This window comes from Perognathus longimembris, chromosome 17, assembly GCF_023159225.1.
Source record: "Perognathus longimembris pacificus isolate PPM17 chromosome 17, ASM2315922v1, whole genome shotgun sequence".
In the NCBI taxonomy this organism is placed as follows: domain Eukaryota; kingdom Metazoa; phylum Chordata; class Mammalia; order Rodentia; family Heteromyidae; genus Perognathus; species Perognathus longimembris.
This window is the reverse complement of record NC_063177.1, coordinates 39,308,642-39,326,158: the sequence shown is the minus strand read 5'-3', so window position 1 is coordinate 39,326,158 and position 17,517 is coordinate 39,308,642. Positions and strand designations below refer to the sequence as shown.

At 49.0% G+C, this 17,517-nt stretch overlaps 1 protein-coding gene across 3 annotated transcripts in view; it reads left to right on the top strand.

Annotated features, from left to right (window-relative positions):
* The first annotated feature begins 10,527 nt into the window (after nucleotides 1–10,527).
* Nucleotides 10,528–17,517, top strand: part of Stat5b (signal transducer and activator of transcription 5B) — a 69,114-nt gene continuing 62,124 nt past the window's right edge. The window contains exons 1-2 of one of the 3 annotated variants that reach the window (XM_048364999.1): nucleotides 10,528–10,547; nucleotides 10,618–10,665. Coding sequence is in view for 1 of the 3 variants with exons in the window: in XM_048364998.1 (XP_048220955.1) it covers nucleotides 11,204–11,336 (133 nt within the window). In the remaining 2 variants the exon portion in view is untranslated. The other 2 variants (XM_048365002.1, XM_048364998.1) reach the window with 2 other exon arrangements.

Sequence of the window (17,517 nt, the reverse complement as noted above, 5' to 3'; positions counted from 1 at the left end):
GGGTTGACTCCCCACTGTGATGCCCAGGTCTCAGCCTCCTGAATAATTAGGAGTATGAACATGAACCATGGGTGCCCGGCTAGAGCCTCTGTTTTTGTCATCAGTATAAATAGCAAGAGAAGAAGGTGGGTTAGTTGCGAACACCTCCTAGATCTGGGGGGGTGTCAGCTTTTGAGTCTCTAAGTTTTAAAAGTATGCTCTGTGTGTGTGTGTGTATGTGTGTGTGTGTGTGTGTGTGTGTGTGTAGTGTGGGGATCACAGCGGTGACCTCAGAGTCAAGATTTTAGATAGGGAAAGGCATGGGGATTCCACCAAAGCCAAGCTCCCCACCACCTGCCTTCCTCCCTCTCTTTTTCCATAATTGTTACCAGCTGAACTTTCCCATTGAAGGAGCACCAGGAAACACCTTGGGCAGTCACATGTTCCAACCCTTCACCACTACCAAAACCCCCATTCTGACCTTTTCAGGTAAGAAATGTCAGTCCAAGCTGGTTTCTAGCGGTTCACAACTATAACCCTAGCTACTTAGGAGGCTTAGCTCTGAGGATCACAGTGTGAAGCCGGCTCCGGCAAGGACGCCCGTCCGTCCGTCCATGAGACTCTTATCTCCAGTTAACCAGCAGAAAGCCAGAAGTGGTGGTGTGTCTCAAGTGGCAGAGCACCAGCCTTGAGTGTAAAAGCTAAACAAGAATATTGTGAGGCCCCAAGCTCAAGTCCCAGTACCAACCCCCACCCCCACCCCAAACAAAAGAAAAGAAATATCAGTCCACTGGTCCATGAAGGATACTGGCTTGCTTCAGAGCCATATAGCTGGCATATGTCCTCTTCCATAGACTATCTATGATCTACAAGCTATCCAGCCCTTCCTTTCACCCACCCAGTCTCATCTGAAGCTGGTCCTACCTTAAGAAAGGTCTGTAGAGGGGCCATCTTGATCCCTGTAACCTCACATTTGCCCATAGGTCTCCTGACAGCAAGAAAACCTCTCTAGAACCCTGTCTGGTCATAGTCCCCATCCTTAAAATTTCCCTTGCAAGGCTCCAGGGTTGGATAAGGTCAGCCTGGAAGCCTGCCATCCCCTTTGCCCAACTTCCCGCTCCTCTGGGCCTCCTCTCTGCCTGGCAGCTGGAATTGGCAGTACCAACGGAGGGGCCAGCCTGGCTTCCCACTCACAGTCCGGCCTGGCCAAGACTCAGTGTCCTGTGGGAGTCATTTTCTTTGTCTTCTCCCTCCCCAATTCCTTCTTGGATCTACCCTTTTCTCTCCATTCCTCATTCTTTACTCCTGGTCCTGCCCTTTGCTACCTCCCTTAGTTTCATTCTTTTTACTTCAGAGGAGGGAAAAAATGTTTTTCTGCAGAAGTTGGGTTCTCCCCACCTTCTGTGTGTAGTCACAGTGATTTAGTTGGCAAGATCATGAGGAAAGGAATTGAAAACTGTAAGAGGTACCATGGACAATTTGGGGAAACCTTGCTCTCCAGATGTTGAGGTTGGAGTGGCTTGGGAGGAGGAAGCTGGAGTCTTCTGCTCTCTCTTATTCCCCCACCCACTGTGTTCAGTGGGAGAGGGACAGACACACACCAGCTAGGCGTCATCTGGAGTGAGAACCATGTATTAGAGTTAGAAGTGACCGTGTGTGTGTGCACGTGCATGTGCACACACACAAGCGCTTGTGCACTCAACAGTCTTGGGGCTTGAACTCAGGGCCTAGGCACTGTCCCTGAGCTTTTTTGTTCAAGGCTAGCACCATACCACATGAGCCACAGCTCCACTTCAGGCTTGTTGGTGATTAATTGGAGATGAGTCTCTTGTAGACTTTCTTGCAAGGGCTGGCTTTGAACTATGATCCTCAGATCTCAGCCTCCTGAGTAATTAGGGATGAGTCACTAATGCCTAGCTATGAAGATGGTTTAACAAATGGGAAAAGCAAAGGTCAGACAGGGGAAATGACATGCCCACTGTACAGCCTGTCATTAGCAGAGCAAAACCTCCTGGCACATAGTTGTGGGGAGCCCTCTTGGCACTTGTGCCCACTGGTGTTTCACTACCAACAGGAGAAAGTTGAAGGAAAACAGTTCATGGAAACGGATTTCTTGGATTTCTGCTTTCTCTGAGCCAAGTCTGGACACAAAGGACCACCCCGGTCATGCATTTCATCTGGGACCCTGGAAGACAATGGTGTGTGTGGGGGGGTACCCATCTATAAGTAGGGGCCCTACTTGCCTGCTTTCAGACAACTGCCCCTCTACACTCTTGCAGGGCCTGCAGAGGCCTGCTGCTCCAGCTGGCGGCCCCACCCACCCATCTGGCTAGGTTGGGCTTGGCTTGCCTAGGGGGTGTGTAGGTGAATAGAGGGTGTGAGGTGCCAGGGTACAGAACTGGAAGAGCTGGCTTAAAAAGGAGTAGAAGGGTCTCCCGCCCCATCTTGCTCAGAAGCAACTCCCCAGTAGGCTTCTGTTTCTCTTCCAATTGGGGTCTTTTTTTTTTCTTTTCTTTTTTGGTCAGTTGTGGGGCTTGAACTCTGGGTCTGGGTGCTGTCCCTGAGCTCTTCAGCTCTAGGCTGGCACTCTACCACTTGAGCCACAGCACCATTTCCCATTTTCTGGTGGTCAATTGGAGATAAGAGTTTCATGGATTTTCCTACCTGGGCTGGCTTTGAACCACAATCCTCAGATCTCATCCTCTGGAGTAGCTAGGATGACAGGTTGTGAGCCACTGTGCCTGGCTCTCCCATGGGTCTTTGCAAGGCTCTGAAAGCTTTTGTCTCTCACTGCTATTTCCTTTTCTTGCTTTGAGTCTCTCTAAGCCTGGCACTCTCATTCTACCTGGGTTTCTCTGCCTTTCTTTGTGCCTCTGTGCTCTCTCTGAGATGGAGTGGGCAGGGGAGGAGCTTTGTAGCTTTCCCAGGATGGGCAACCTCCCTCCCCCCATGAGGGAATGGAGAAGGGAAGGGTGTCAAAATTCAAAATTGGGTTGGGGGCAGAGGTGATTATGATCATGATTCCAGATAACCCTGCTGCCTGGAAATGTCAAATTTGGGGTTTCCTTTTTACTTCCAGTACTCTGGTTTGATCTCTGCTATATCCCACCACAAAACAAAAAGCATACTGGTGATTTTAGGGTACTAGGCTCTAGAGAAACTTGAGGACTCAAGGATGGGTTTTGGGAAAAGTAAAAGCTTCCTTGGGTCTGGACTGAGCTGAGGTTAGAGCTTGACCACCTTGTCCTTAACCCCCAATTCAAGTTTGCAGCATTAGATGGGGAGTGGGAAAGTATTTTCAAAAAAATCAGTACAGGAATACATTTCCCAAAGAAGACTGGTTGTATTTTATCAGGAATAGTAATAACCTACAGCCTAGTCTGCGGTCTGAACACAATACGTATGTTTTGAATCAAATCACTAGCGTGATGGGGACTCAACTGATTCTAGAAACAACTTGGAAGGCAGGCAGGGCAAGAATCATCCTGCTCAATTAATCCAGAGGGAAAAAGAAAGAAAGAAAAGCTGGGTGCTGGTGGGTAATCCTAGCTACCCAGGAGGTTGCGATCCAAGGATTGCAGTTCAAAACCAGCCTAGGCGGGACTGGGGATATGGCCTAGTGGCAAGAGCGCTTGCCTCATATACATGAAGACCTGGGTTCGATTCCCCAGCACCACATATACAGAAAATGGCCAGAAGTGGCGCTGTGACTCAAGTGGCAGAGTGCTAGCCTTGAGCAAAAAGAAGCCAGGGACAGTGCTCAGGCCCTGAGTCCAAGGCCCAGGACTGGCAAAAACAAAACAAATAAAACAAAAAACCAGCCTAGGCAGGAAAGTCCAAGAGACTCTCTCTCTAATAAACCAGAAAAAAGAAAGAGCAAAAGCTGAAGTGGAGGTGTAGCTGCAGTGATAGAGCATCAGCCTTTAGTTAAAAGGCTGAGAACATGAGGCCCTGCACACACACACACACACACACACACACACACACACACACGTTCAGGAAAAAGGCCTGTCCCAAAAAGCTATGCAGCCTGTGAGTATACAGCTAGCACCAGAAGCCAAATTTCAGGGCTTCTGTGAGCAGTTACAGTGCTCCCTCAGTTGCATGAGGCAGTGTAATCTATGTGTCACATGAAGGTGGGTTCAAGGTTATGGAAGAATATTCCCAAGACTTTCTGCCCTGACCTTAGAGACCAGGCTAGCAGAAGGCCAGGTAGAGGTCACCTCGCCCTGGCTGTCCCTGCTGGAGGGAGGTGGTACAAGGTGGTACAGAGTCACCTTTGTTTCTTCTGCCCCAACTCCCTTCTTCAAGGGGAGTTCCTGTTGCCTTGGAGCCAGAAGTGAGGGAGTTCCCAAGAAAACTGGAGGTGTCCCAGGAAATGTCACTGTGCCCTGTGGCTGACACCCTGGGGCTTTTAAACATCCTGCTTCACCCACCTTGCCTCTGCTTGGACTGCTTGCTTCCAGCTCCACCTGAACCTCCTAATGCAGGGCCACAACCCTATGCTCAGTGCTCACCCCGCCTCTGAAGTCAGTGTCCAACTCCTGTAGAAATGCTACTCTGTTCTTGTCCATGAAGACAGAGCAGGAGCTGGGAAGGGCAAGGTGTGTGAAGGTGTGTGTGTGTGTGTGTGTGTGTGTGTGTGTGTGTGTGTGTGTAATTCTGTATGGATACAAGGGGGGAGGGGAGGAGAAGGAGCTTCAGGGTGGGAGTGAATCCTGATCTCACCTCTGTCTGCTGCCCTCCACCACCACCGTTCAGAGAAGCCAGTTTACAGTGAAGTCACCCAAAGAACACAAGGCCATCCTGCCTGAGGCATGGTGACTGTTGCCTGTTTCTGGGAATAGAGGGAGGGGAGGAAGGGGTGTTGGACTAGACAGGGAGTGGGGGGGTAGGGTGGGGTGGGGAAAAATAACCTTTTGCCCAGCTGTGTGCCCACCTGCCTGGGGGAGAGGCTGACAAGCTAGGTTCTCTCTGGACATAGAGACCCGCAGGCAAGGGCTGTGTTGGGTCGTCACCTTCTACCTGGCCAGGTAAGCAGAGAGAAGCCCACTCTTGATGTGTTTTGCTCAGTGCAGGGTTGGCCAAGGAAGCTCGTGGGAGAAAGCTGAGTGGGCTTGGCCCCTGTCCTGAGCAGCACGGATCTGCCTGGCTTCTCCACCTCATCCCTGATAACTATCAGGCCCCTCTTCCCGCTGAGCTAGTTTCACCTCCTGCCAGCCCAACAAGAACTCTTTTGTACCTTGGCCAGCCCAGTCCCTAACTTCAAGCCCTCTGGGGTGTGTGGGAGCAGGCTGCCTCGGTTGCCTTCCCAGCCATCCACTCTCCTTTGTGATGACTCCAGGGGTTTTCTTTCCTGCTGTCTGTTTCTCATTGTTCCTTGGTTTCTTAAGTCTCCAACCCACCCACATTGTCCCTGGTGGCTCCCCTGCTCAAAACCTCAACGCAGGGCTTCCCAGCTCCGGGAGCAAATGAAGAATACAAAGTCAAAATGAGGGCTGAGCTGGTACCCAGGCTCCTCCTCTCTCTACTGGCCTGGGCTTCATTTACTGCTATGACTGGCTCTGCGTAGAGGGCTCAACACATCCAGTTTCCCCTTAGGTCGTCTCTCAGCCCTCCACTCCACTCACCTGGAGCACCATGGCTGCCTTGCCCACCTAGGCGGCCTCATCTTCCACAGGGTACTGTGGCCTAGAGGAAAACACAAAGCCTTTGGGGTCCTAAAGACCCTAATGCAAATCCTGGTTCTGCTGTGTGGCCTGGGGCAACTGAGATGGCCTCTCTGAGTTGAACATGGCAGAATCTGCCTCTTTCATTCGTAAGACAACAGTAGAACCCACCTGGCAGGATGGCTTTTCAGACTCAGTCTATGCCCAGCACATAGTAATACTAGCAGAGGGCTAGGGACTTTCTATTGTCTCCTCTATTCATCATTCCCTTGTGTATCATGGGCTCTTAAGGCTCACATTAGCCGCCTATAGGCTGTTTTCATATAACAGAGGCTTTGTAGGTATTTGTTAAAAGAGTATAGAATGGGCTGGCAATGTGGCTCAGTGGTAGAGTGCTTGCCTAGCATGCATGAAGCCCTGGGTTCAATTCCTCAGCATCACATACATAGAAAAACCTGGAAGTGGCTCTGTGGCAGAGTGCTAGCCTTGAGCAAAAAGAAGCCAGGGACAGTGTTCAGGCCCTGAGTCCCAGCCCCAGGACTGGCCAACAAAACAAAACAAAACAAAACACAGCATGTCTTGTTGCTCTGAGAGTTCAGGGAAGACCTCCTGTTCATTCTCTCCAACCCGCCAGCCCTGGAAGGTTCTGCCCACCCTCCCCCTGGTCCCTGTCTGCTCCAGTCCCACTGACCTGCTTTCCATTCATGGCAACAGCAGCAGCAGGAGTGCCATCTTTGCCTGGTACTGGGCTGACTTTTGAGTTCTTCACCTGTGCTGCAAGCCAGCAAGGTTGGATGGGGTGGCACTCTGCTCTCCCCTCTGTATCAGCCGCACCCTCCTTGGATAACCAAGGCAACATCCCCGCAGGACCCTGGGTATAGAGGACGAGGTGACCTTGCCCCAGGAAGGAGAGGGGAGGACTTGAGCTTTCCAGAGAGCCACCCCGTAACTGTGGCTGGAAGGAAGCCCAGATAGGTGAGGCACCCAGGAACCAGACAAGAGAGCAGGGGAATCTTGAAAGGATCTGCACATCCTTTGCTCCATTTCTGTCCCTTCTTATCCCCTCCTCTCAACACAATGCCTGCTCCCTCCAGGCCCAGCACACTCCCCAGGTCACGGTTGAGAGCAAGAAAGAGGAAAATGTTCTTCCATTGTTGTATTCTTCCTCAAGCCAGGTATAATGTCTAGTTGGCTTCAAAAGCATTCTCTATTTCCTTTTGTAAATGGCCATTTTACTAAGCTTTCATAGGTGGTACATGTGCATTGTACAAAATACTAAAGATTGGAGAAGAAAGACAGTGAAAAGTTAGACTCTCTCTTTTTCTGTCCCCCATACCCTGTGAACAGCAGTTACTAGAATCCTGTGTATGCCCCCAGAAAGATTCTGCTAGTTCCTAACATGCGAAGGGAAACTGAGGCTCTCAGAGATGTTAATTCCTTTGACCAGCCAAGGTTACAAAGCTGTAAATTGGTAAGCTGACATTTAGAACCAGCTCTACCTGTAAATCTCAGCTTGCTTTTTTTTTTTTCCTGCCAGTCCTGGAGCTTGAACTCAGGGCCTGAGCACTGTCCCCAAGCTTCTTATGCTCAAGGCTAGCTCTCTACCACTTGAGCCACAGTGCCACTTCCAGCTTATTCTGTTTATGTGATACTGAGGCATCGAACCCAAGGCTTCATGCATGCTAGGCAAGCACTCTACCATTAAGCTACATTTTCAGCCCAGCATTTTTAAAAATCACCTATACTTCAACAACTCACAGAACTCCCTCTCAAACACTGGCTTTCATGGACCTCCATCCTGTGTCTGGGAGACCTAGAGTCTCTGTTGGCTTGTGTGTTGTGTATCTTGTCTCCTCCCCATGGCTCCAGGGAAGCCTGTACAGACTTATCCCCATACAGAAGAAGGGAAGTTCCCACAAGCACCCTTCCTTGCCTAATGTGTGACAGGTGGTTCCCCGGAGGCCAGTCCAATTCCTGGGATCCAGGGAGGTCTACAGAGGGAAGCCACGTGAGTGTGGGTCTTTGGCTAGAGGGGATCCTGGCTGTGGTTTCAATTATGTTTCCAGAGAATAGCCTCATGAGCGTCCTGTGGCTGGGCAGGAGGAGGGAGGATGTGAAATGAAGGAGTTGTTCGTGTGGCAGCCACATGGTTGGTCATGAGCATGAGGGGAGGAGGCTGCAGTCAGTCCTGACTAGGAGTAAGGGATGGCATATGGCCAAGGCCCAGGAACTAGGTTTCCAGGCTCTTCCTCAAGCCTCTTTCTCTCCTAGTTAGGCCTGGGGGGGGTTGAGAGGTGTCCCCCCCAGTGGTCATCTCTGCATCTCCCGGGATCTTTCTGGATACGAGCTTCCTGTCCAATTTCTTTCCAGCGCTCTTTCTGTCTGGTATCTCCACATCTTAGAAGATTGTGGCTCTAGGGCCTGAAGAGCCTCTTATTTGAACTGTCAAGCAGAAAGAGGTGGGTGTTGGACCTTTCTTCCTGTCCCAGGATGACAACTTTCTGTTTTGCTGAGGTAGCCACAGAACACTCTGCCCTTCATGTCTGTACACACAGGACTAGCTGGATGCCTATGGATCGGTCAGAGATGGGTTGTGATTTTCAGGAATAAAGTGTTCCACCTGCTTGGGGATTTAAACTGGCATCATTTTGGAGGTGGCCATGGTAATTGGGTTGAGTAATATACCTGTCAGTCTTAAAAAGACAGGTAGAAACCTTAGCTGTTACTAAAAACAACAACAATAACACTTAACTACATAGAGTGCTTCACAGTGTTTGAAGTGTCTCAACGCATATTAACCCACTTGATTCTCATTATGGTATGAGCTAGCTGTTGCTACTTCAATGTGGAGATCAAAGTCAGATGCTCACAGAATTGGTAGTCTGGTTTTAGATCCTACACTTTTTTTTGTTTTTGTTTTTGGTGCTGGTCTTGGGGCTTGAACTCAGGGCCTGGGCACTATTCCTTAGCTCTTTTGCTCAAGGAAGCTCTACCATTTGAGCCATAGTTCCACTTCCAGCTATTTGGTGGTGAACTGGAGATAAGAGTCTTACAGTCTTTTCTGCCCAGGCTGGCTTCAAACCTTGACCCTCCCATCTCAGCCTTCTGAGTAGCAAGGGTTACAAGCATGAGCCATTAGGCCTGGCTCCTAGACCCTACCCTCTTAATGCCAACATAATCCTTATGTTTCTTTTCCATTCCCTCAGCATAGCAAATTTATTGGGGTCTACCCAGGGCTGGGTATGGGTGGGGGAATTTTAAGATGAATGAATCTGCAATCTGCCCTGGGTGGGAGGTAGACACATGTTAATAAAAAAATGTTCTTGAACACAAGAGGTATTGTAATTAAGACAAATGATAAATGATGTGGGGTGGGAATAGGCAGAGTATACATTCATGCTACTTAGAGGCAATATCACAAATAGGCAAGCAGTGAGAGGCCAGGAGGACATTCCATGCAGAGGTGTCAGTGGTGTGTGTGTGTGTGTGTGTGTGTGTGTGTGTGTGTGTGTATGTATGAATTCTTACAAGAAGGAGAAATGTGGGACCAAGTGTCAACACACCATGATCACTGATTATCAGAGAGGTTTGCCTGAAAGCGCAGGGCTGTGGCTTCCAGCCAGGCTTCTGCTCCATCCTCTAAGCTTCCTGCTCCTCTGCAAAGCATTGTGTCAGGTGTGGGCCCAGTGCTGGGGTCAGGAGTAGTAGCCTGTGTAGGAAGAAAGGTTTTGTGAATAGCTATAGAGCCAAAGACCCTTGTGGCTGATATTATTCTAGAGGTGAAGGTCAGCTTCTGAGAAGAGGTGCCAAAGGAGGATTATGGTAGAGCCAGCAACCCTTGGTCATCTCAGGCTATGAATTTTTTTTTGTCAGCTGAACAACCTATAGAAGACTGTAGGGTGTTATTTTGTGTGACCCTGTGGGGCTGGGATTGGGGTCCTTCTCTTTTGCTCCGGCAGCTGGTTTTCTGGAGCTCTGATATGCCTTGCTTCCTGCTGGCCCTTGGAAGGTTGCCAGGGAAACCACTGCCCAGCTCGGGAGATGGAGAGTGGGTGGTTCAGGCAGCCTTCTCTCACACCGCAGCCCCTCCCCACCGCAGGGGAAGCGATCTCAGGAGGCCCCCTGGGCACTGAGATCCCAAAGGGGCTAGCCTGAAGCTTTTCTCATCCGGATACGACCGTCACTCAGGCAGCCCAGCCTGGTGCCAGCTAGCACGATTTCCCCTCCCTGGGAAACCGTCTCCCCCGTTCCTCCTCCATTCACCCCCGGGCACTGCCAGCTTCCAGTGGGGCCCTGGCGGGTGCAATCTCCAGCTGTGCCCATCAGGCTTGGTGCCCAGCTACCCTCCAGGGAGCAAGCCCAGGATAATTATTGATCAGGGCTACAGTGGACTTCTGACCTCGGCCTGCGAGGGGAAGGACCGGCCACGAGGGGCCACGGCCGGCCGGGAGGGAGGTGGGCGGGTCGCGGGGGGCAGGGGCCATCGCCACGACCACCGGGCCCGCCCGAGCCCCGCTAGCGAGGGGTCGGATCCGACCCAAACAAAGCTGCCTGTGCTGGCTCTCTGCGGGCCCGGCTGGGCAGCCGGAGCTGCGGGGAGCGGACGGGAGCACGCGGCGCAGGCCGGGCCGAGCGCGCCCCCACCCGGCAGGGCGCGCCCCAGGGGTTCCGGGTTCCCGCAGGGCAGCCGCGGAAGGGGCTCGGGAGACCCCAGGGCTCGGGCGGGCGCGCGCCGGGCGGAACCAGGAAGCCGGGCGCGCTCGGGGCTGCGGGCGGCGCGCGTCCCCGGGCCTCCGTGCGCGAGCGGCGCGCGCGCCCCCGCGGGCCCCGACGGGCGGAGGGAGAGTCGGCGGCCGGAGCCGTCACCCCAGGCGGGCAGGCAGGCGGGCGGGCAGGCGAGGCGGGCGCGCGAGGACCGAGCCCGGGCGACGACGCGCGCGGCGGTCCGGCCGAGGGAGGGAGCGAGCAGGCGAGCGAGCCGGCCGGAGCAGCCGCTGGCGCCCCAGGGGCCGACGAGGTAGGAGCTGAGCGGGGAGCCCCGCGGGGCCCCTGGGGGGGGAGACCGAGGGAACGAGGCCGGGGAGCCCGGCCCGGGTGGGGCCCCGCGCTCCGGCCGCGGAGACTCCCAGGCAGGGCCGCGCCGCCGCCATCGCTCCCCGGCCGTGGGGTGGCTGCGCGCTGGGTGAGGGGCGCGCGGGGGGCGGGCGGAGGCCGCTGGAGCCCGGGCGTCTGCAGAGCCGACCCGGTTGTGTGTGTGTGTGGGGGGGGGCGACAATGGGGTGCAAAAGCGGGGTGGTGCGGACGCGGCGGCGGGGCGGAGGAGGGTGTCGGTGTGAGCCCCGCGTGCGCTCGTGGCCCGGTGGGTGGGTGAGGGACCCCCCGGAGCCACGGGGCTGCCGTCGTCCGCTTCGCACCTTCCGGATGCAATTCCCACGCGTCCCCGCTGTTGTTTGCTTTCCCTCCTTTTATCCTGTATTAATTCCCTCCCGGAGAGGCGCCTGCGATTCTCGGGAAGACACTGGAGCCCGGGGGTGGGGGTGGGGGGGGGGTGCTCGATGGGGAGTCCGGTGGTATTAACAAAGCTTCCAGAAATAGCGCCTTATAAGGAATCCAAGACAACAAATACGAACATTTTGATAAGGCTCTGGGCCGCGGGATCGCACCTCGGGACCCGCCAGGCCCGAGCCAGTACGTGTGGCCGTGGGATGCGGGTTGTTCTTTTTATTTTCTGTAGCCCAGGGATCAAGAGTAAAACACACACACACACACACACACACACACACACACACACACACACACACACACACACACACACAGAGCCCCTGGTGTCGGCGGTAGATAGGGGGAGTCGGAAGAGGTGCCCTCTTATCACAACAACTGGCCCGAGCCTCAAGGAATCTGGCAAGATGGTCAGGGTGATCGGAGAGGAAAGAACTTGTTGTATGCAGACACTTGTAGCCCAGCCGTGATGGAAGAGGCAAAGGAGAAAAACAAACCAAAAAACAAACCGGGGAGGGGGAGGGGGACGGTGGGAGAAAAATGAGGGAGGAGGTAACAGTGGGATGAGAAATGTACTCACTGCCTTATCGATGAAACTGTAAACCCCTCTATACATCACTTTAACAGTAAGGAAATCAATTAAAAAAAAAAAAAAAGGAGCCAGCCATTAGGGAGATAGGATTAATGAAAACACACGAGCACACACACACACACACACACACACAAATTTAAGAGCAAAGAGAAATAGATATCTTCTCTTCCTCCCCCCCCCATGCGACATTCTTTTATTGTACAAATGAGGAAACTGAGGTCCAGATGTGTGGAACAAGTGGCCTGCTGCTTCAGGTCACAGGGCTGTTTTGTTTAGTAGTTCAGAGACTGAAACTTCCATCCAAGGGGTCGCATAGGGCTTTATCCAGAGCACTGGGAAATAAAATCTATAGGTCTTTGCCTAAATTCAATACTACTTGTGATCTCTGGAATGTCCCTGGGGGGGGGGGGAGGAGGAGTGCCCCTAAAAGCACTAGCATGTCACTGGCTAGTGTCTCCTATTTTCAGTCTTCAAGTGCCATTTATCATGTGTCCAAATCTTACCTTTCCAAAGTAGGTGGATAGCTGCCTGGCCTGTAATCAGCTTTCAGCTGCTTTTTGTTGTATTATCTCAAATAATTTAGTTATCATTCAAGACAATTGATTGATATCATTAAAAGAATAGATCTTTGCCTCTTTCCTTCCACATTCTGCCATTGTTCTTTTTGTGTTCCATTGTTTCATATTCCTTTCCTATAGTTCTTTGAAGAGAATGTGTGCTTGCCTTTTGTGTTTCTCTTGTTTTTCTTTTTGTAGAACTAGAAAGATTGGATTGGTTCTGATCATTTTAAAGGTGAATCTGTGGGGGGAGATAGATTAATTGACTTTGTTTTAAGACTGTGGACATTTTGTTTTCGTACCAGTTTGAATGTTGTGGAGGAGCACAGTTGTTAGAACTGCTTATGTTAAAAGAGAAGAGGCAACTGATGGTAAGAAAAGTTTGTCATATAGCATTTTATGATTTTTCATGCTTAACTGGCTCAAGATAACCCCATGGGTCTCTTGGTGGATGTCATCTGGTAGGTAGATGACCTGTTTTCTGTAGACTCTGGAAGATGAAAATTTCAAGCACCAGGGAAGGAATCAAGAGTTTTCGCTTTTAAGAGCAAACCATCAGAGAACAAAAGAAAAAAAGTTGATTTCTATCACCAAGTAGTTTGGTTATTGCATAACTTGGAGTTAAAACCCATGAAAATCTTTGCTCTATAGTCAACTAAATATATTACCTGCCTTCTCACTATTCTAGCACTTTTCAATTTACCTATTTTTTAAAGGTGGATGTGTTAAGCCATTTTATGTGGATATGTTTCTTAAGTGTAGAGTTTGTGATATGTATGACCATAGGGGAAAAAAGTGCTCTCATTGTTGGGAGTGTTACAACATAAATATTTTGGCCAACACTTCCTATTGGGCTTCCACTTCTCATTTCACCTCCATTTTCTCGATTTTGTTTTTGTTTTATTTACTTAGGCAGAAGCCACATCAAGGTGTCACTCGTTGCCTTTCGGCTGCTCATTTCAGTTCATTTTTTCCCCCTTCAAATTATGTTTTTAGTAATTAGGTTGTTTGTAATGTATGTTAGGCTGGTGCTTCTGAATATACTTGTCTTGGTTCCTTTGGCTTGTTATTAGGCAGGCAGTGCTACAGGAGGTCTTACTGTAAAAGGCCAATAATGTGTTCAAGGTTAGCTGCTGGTTGGAAGTGAGAGCCCAGGTCGCCTCATGGTTCCAGTACCCTACAAGGAGTGTGCATCTCGTACAATGTCCACAGACTCATGGATGTTCTCTCAGTTATGCATTTTCCCTCTTCTGATAGAATGGAGACTGCCATCATAGGCCCTACAAAAGAAAGCATAAGAGCTTTTTTTTTTTAATCTGTTTTTTTTAAATTGTTTGGTTGGCATTTCGTTTGAAATTTATTCTTCGAAAAAAAAATTACCTGACACAATTCTAACCTATTGAGTTCTTTAGAAAGAAAAAAAATCCTTTGATTATACAATAAAGTATCAAATACCTTTGGGGGAACTTCTTTTTTTGCTGGTCCTGGGGCTTGAACTCTGGGTCTGGGGCGCTGTCCCTGAGCTCCTTTTGCTTAAGGCTAGCACTCTACCACTTGAACCACAGCCCCACGTCCAGCTTTTTTCCGTGATTTCATTGCAGATAAAGAGTCTCACAGATCTTCCTGCCCAGCTGGCTTCAAACTGTGTTCCTCAGATCTCAGCCTCCTGAGTAGCTAGGATGACAGGGCTGAGCCACCAGCGCCCAGTTTTAGGGGAGCTTCACCAAAATGATGTTTAAAATTTAGCTCTAAAGTTGAGTGTCATTCCAACTACTTGGGAAGCTGAAGTGGGAGGTTCAGGCTGGAAGATCACAAATTCAGATCTGCACTAGGCTACGTCGTGAGACCTTGTCTAAGAATAAAAAGGGTTAGGGGTAGAGGTCAGAGGGAGAATGCTAGCTTAGCGTGTACATGGCCCTGGATCCCAGCTCTAGTACCACCACCCAAAAAACCCTCCAACAACAGTGAAAAAAAAAAAAACACAAAAGTGTCTCCAAATATGCATAGTGTTCAAAGGATTTTCTTAAAAATCTGAGTTTTATTAATAGAACTATTCTGAAACCAGAAGTATTTTTACCCCTCTAGTATTGTAAACTCAACAGTTTTGTGCTTAATTTCTAGGAATAAGAAAGTCAAATTTAACAATCTCGTTTCTATTGATCAGACAGGATTTTGGGGGGTACACCTAAATCATAAGCGTCACAGCAGTTTTTTCTTTAGTTATACTACTCTGAATCACAGTAACCTTATTTGAGCAAAGTATTGACATTGGATGTTTTATTAAGGATGATCCTTTGCCACCAAACAAAAGCAACAACAACAACAACAAAAAAAAAGCCTAAGCAGCTTGAAATTTTTGCATACTGAAATCTACCCTGTTTTCACTGAATAAAAGGAGTAATTTGCAGATGTCAGATTTTCCAGTGAGACCCTAACTTTGGGTAGTTTCAGGGTTTTAGATAACATTTTATTACCTTTCTGTTCGTTTTGGTCACACCCAGGACTTCCTTGGAAAGTATCTTTGAGGTTTGGTTTCCTTTTATTTTAAAATGGTAATATTGGGGTAGGGGTGCTTCCTGTTTATATTTTCAAAATTAGGTCCACATGTTAGCCTTCTGGTAGTGCCACATTTTTATTTGAAACTTCCATAAACATCAGATGCCATTTGCTTTGCCTTTCTTTGGCCCATTGTACTGCTTCAAAATAACTTCACTAAGCAAAACCCCAATACCCAGTTGGGGAGGCAATACATTCTCTTATCTTTTCCTATTTCTCTCCAAAGTTTAGCAGTCTTGGAAGGAATCTTAAAACAATAGCAGGAGTGAAGGCACAATCAACAGAAAAATGGGGCCACTGCTGCTGTCTTTCCTTCCAGGTATGGCAGTGGTGCTAAGTTAAGGGTTTGAAACAGGTTCCACAGAGCTTTGAATGTCGGCGCCTTAAATAGGATCTGTCAGGGCCTCCAAAGATGCAGAATCTAAAAGCCATAGTGTCACTGAGGAGTTAAATAAGAACAAGGAGAAAATTAGGGAAGGTCGTAGAACTCAGGAGGAATCACCCTAGCTTTAAAGCTCTTCTCTGACCCTCCTGGGTGATTTTTAAATGGTAGGTCACTTTGAGTCTAAACTGGGAGAATGAAGAGTTTCATGGAGCCTTGGGGGAGAAGTAGGTATATAGTATGTTTCTATGATTAAAGCAAGTGGTGTTTTTCTTGCTCTTTAACTAACTTCATTCTCTTTAATTAATAAAGAGATTCCAAACTGAATGGACAGATAGATAATTTTGCAGTTTCAAGACAGTTTGCCTCTTCTGAGTTTTCTTTTAGATAACTGTCCTAAAAACAATAGTGTATTAGTATTGGGCACAGTTGCCCACAGTGTAATTTGTAAATGAAGAGAATACTTGGAATATCTTGACCATCCATTCTCTTTACTTCAATACTCAAGCAAGATACTAAGTTTGTCTCACACAGGGTATATTCTTCTTTGAGCCCTCCCCTCCCCCAATTAGGGCTTGAATTCAGGATCTGGGTGCTCTCCCTTTTTTTTTTTTTTTGGTCAGTCCTGGGCCTTGGACTCAGGGCCTGAGCACTGTCCCTGGCTTCTTTTTGCTCAAGGCTAGCACTCTGTCACTTGAGCCACAGCGCCACTTCTGGCTGTTTTCTATATATGTGATGCTGAGGAATCGAACTCAGGGCTTCATGTATACGAGGCGAGCACTCTTGCCACTAGGCCATATTCCCAGCCCACTCTCTTAGCTTTTATACTCAAGGCTGGTACTCTTGTCACTTGAACCAAAGCTCTACTTCTGGCTTTTTGCTCATTTATTGGAGATAACAATCTTATGGATTTCCCTGCCTGGGCTGTCTTTGAACTGCAGTCCTCAGATCTCAGCCTCCTGAGTAGCTAGGATTCTAGGTATGAGCCAGCCACCAGTGCCTGGCTTCTTCTTTGATGCCCATTTCTTCATGCACTGTGCCCTAAAGATGAAGAATATATGGATGGAGTCATAAAGAACAGAGGTCTTTTTCTATCTGCTTTTGGAACCTAGATTGTGAAATCTACCGCAACCCTCACTCTCCACTTTCCCCCTTCCATTACCTTTTCTGGCACTCTTGAATAGCTCTTGTTCAGATTTTTGCACATGCCTATTATGAAGAAATATAGCTGTCTAGTCTATGAACTACTACTTTTTTTTGAGGTGCTTGTACTGACTCATTTTAAAAATCATACTAAGATAGAGAGCATGGTTTGAGAGCAGTAATGAATTTCTCAGAAAATGTGAAAACTTCCCTTTCTGACGAGTTTAGAGTAAAGGTTGGGGAAGACAAGGGAAAATACATCCATGAGCCAATCAATTATTGTTTGTTGGGATTAATTTGGTGACTAATATTTTCAATGCCCATCAGGCTAGTAATTGTGAATTTGATTTTACACTGCAGTGATAACAGGACAAACCCCAGGGTTTTCTAATACTGTTTTTCCCTGGCAGGGGATTTCTTTGCATACAGGAAACCAAGCCAAAGTTACCAGTAACAGTTATGTCCAGGATTATATTAAAAATGATTCTTAAGCTGAGCATCGATGCCTTACACATATAATCCTAGATACTCAGGAGGCTGAGATCTGAGGATCACAGTTCAAAACCATCCCAGGCAGAAAAGTCCCCATGAGACTCTTATCTCTAATAAACGACTCAAAAATGTCAAAAAGTGGGCCTGGGAATGTGGCCTAGTGGCAGGAGTGCTTGCCCCTGGGTTCAATTCCCCAGCACCACATATATAGAAAATGGCCAGAAGTGGCGCTGTGGCTCAAGTGCTAGAATGCTAACTTTGAACCAAAAGAAGCTAGGGACAGTGCTCAGACCTGAGTCCAAGCCCCAGGACTGGCAAAAAAAAAAGCCAAAAAGTGGTGCTGTGGCTCAAGTAGCAGAATGCTAGCCTTGAACACAAAGGCCCGGGCCCTAAGTTCAAGTCCCAGGGCAAAAAAAAAGGGGGTGGGGATTATAAGCCAGGTGCTGATCCTACCCACACAGGAGCCTGAGATCTGACGATTGTGGTTTGAAGCCAACCCAGGCAGAAAAGATTATGAGACTTGTATCCCCATTTACCAATAAAAAAGCCAGATGTGGCGCTGGGGCTCAAGTGACATAGCGCTAGTCTTGAGTGAAAATGTTGAAGGACAGCACCTAGGCCCTAAGTTCAAGTTCTAGTACCAACACA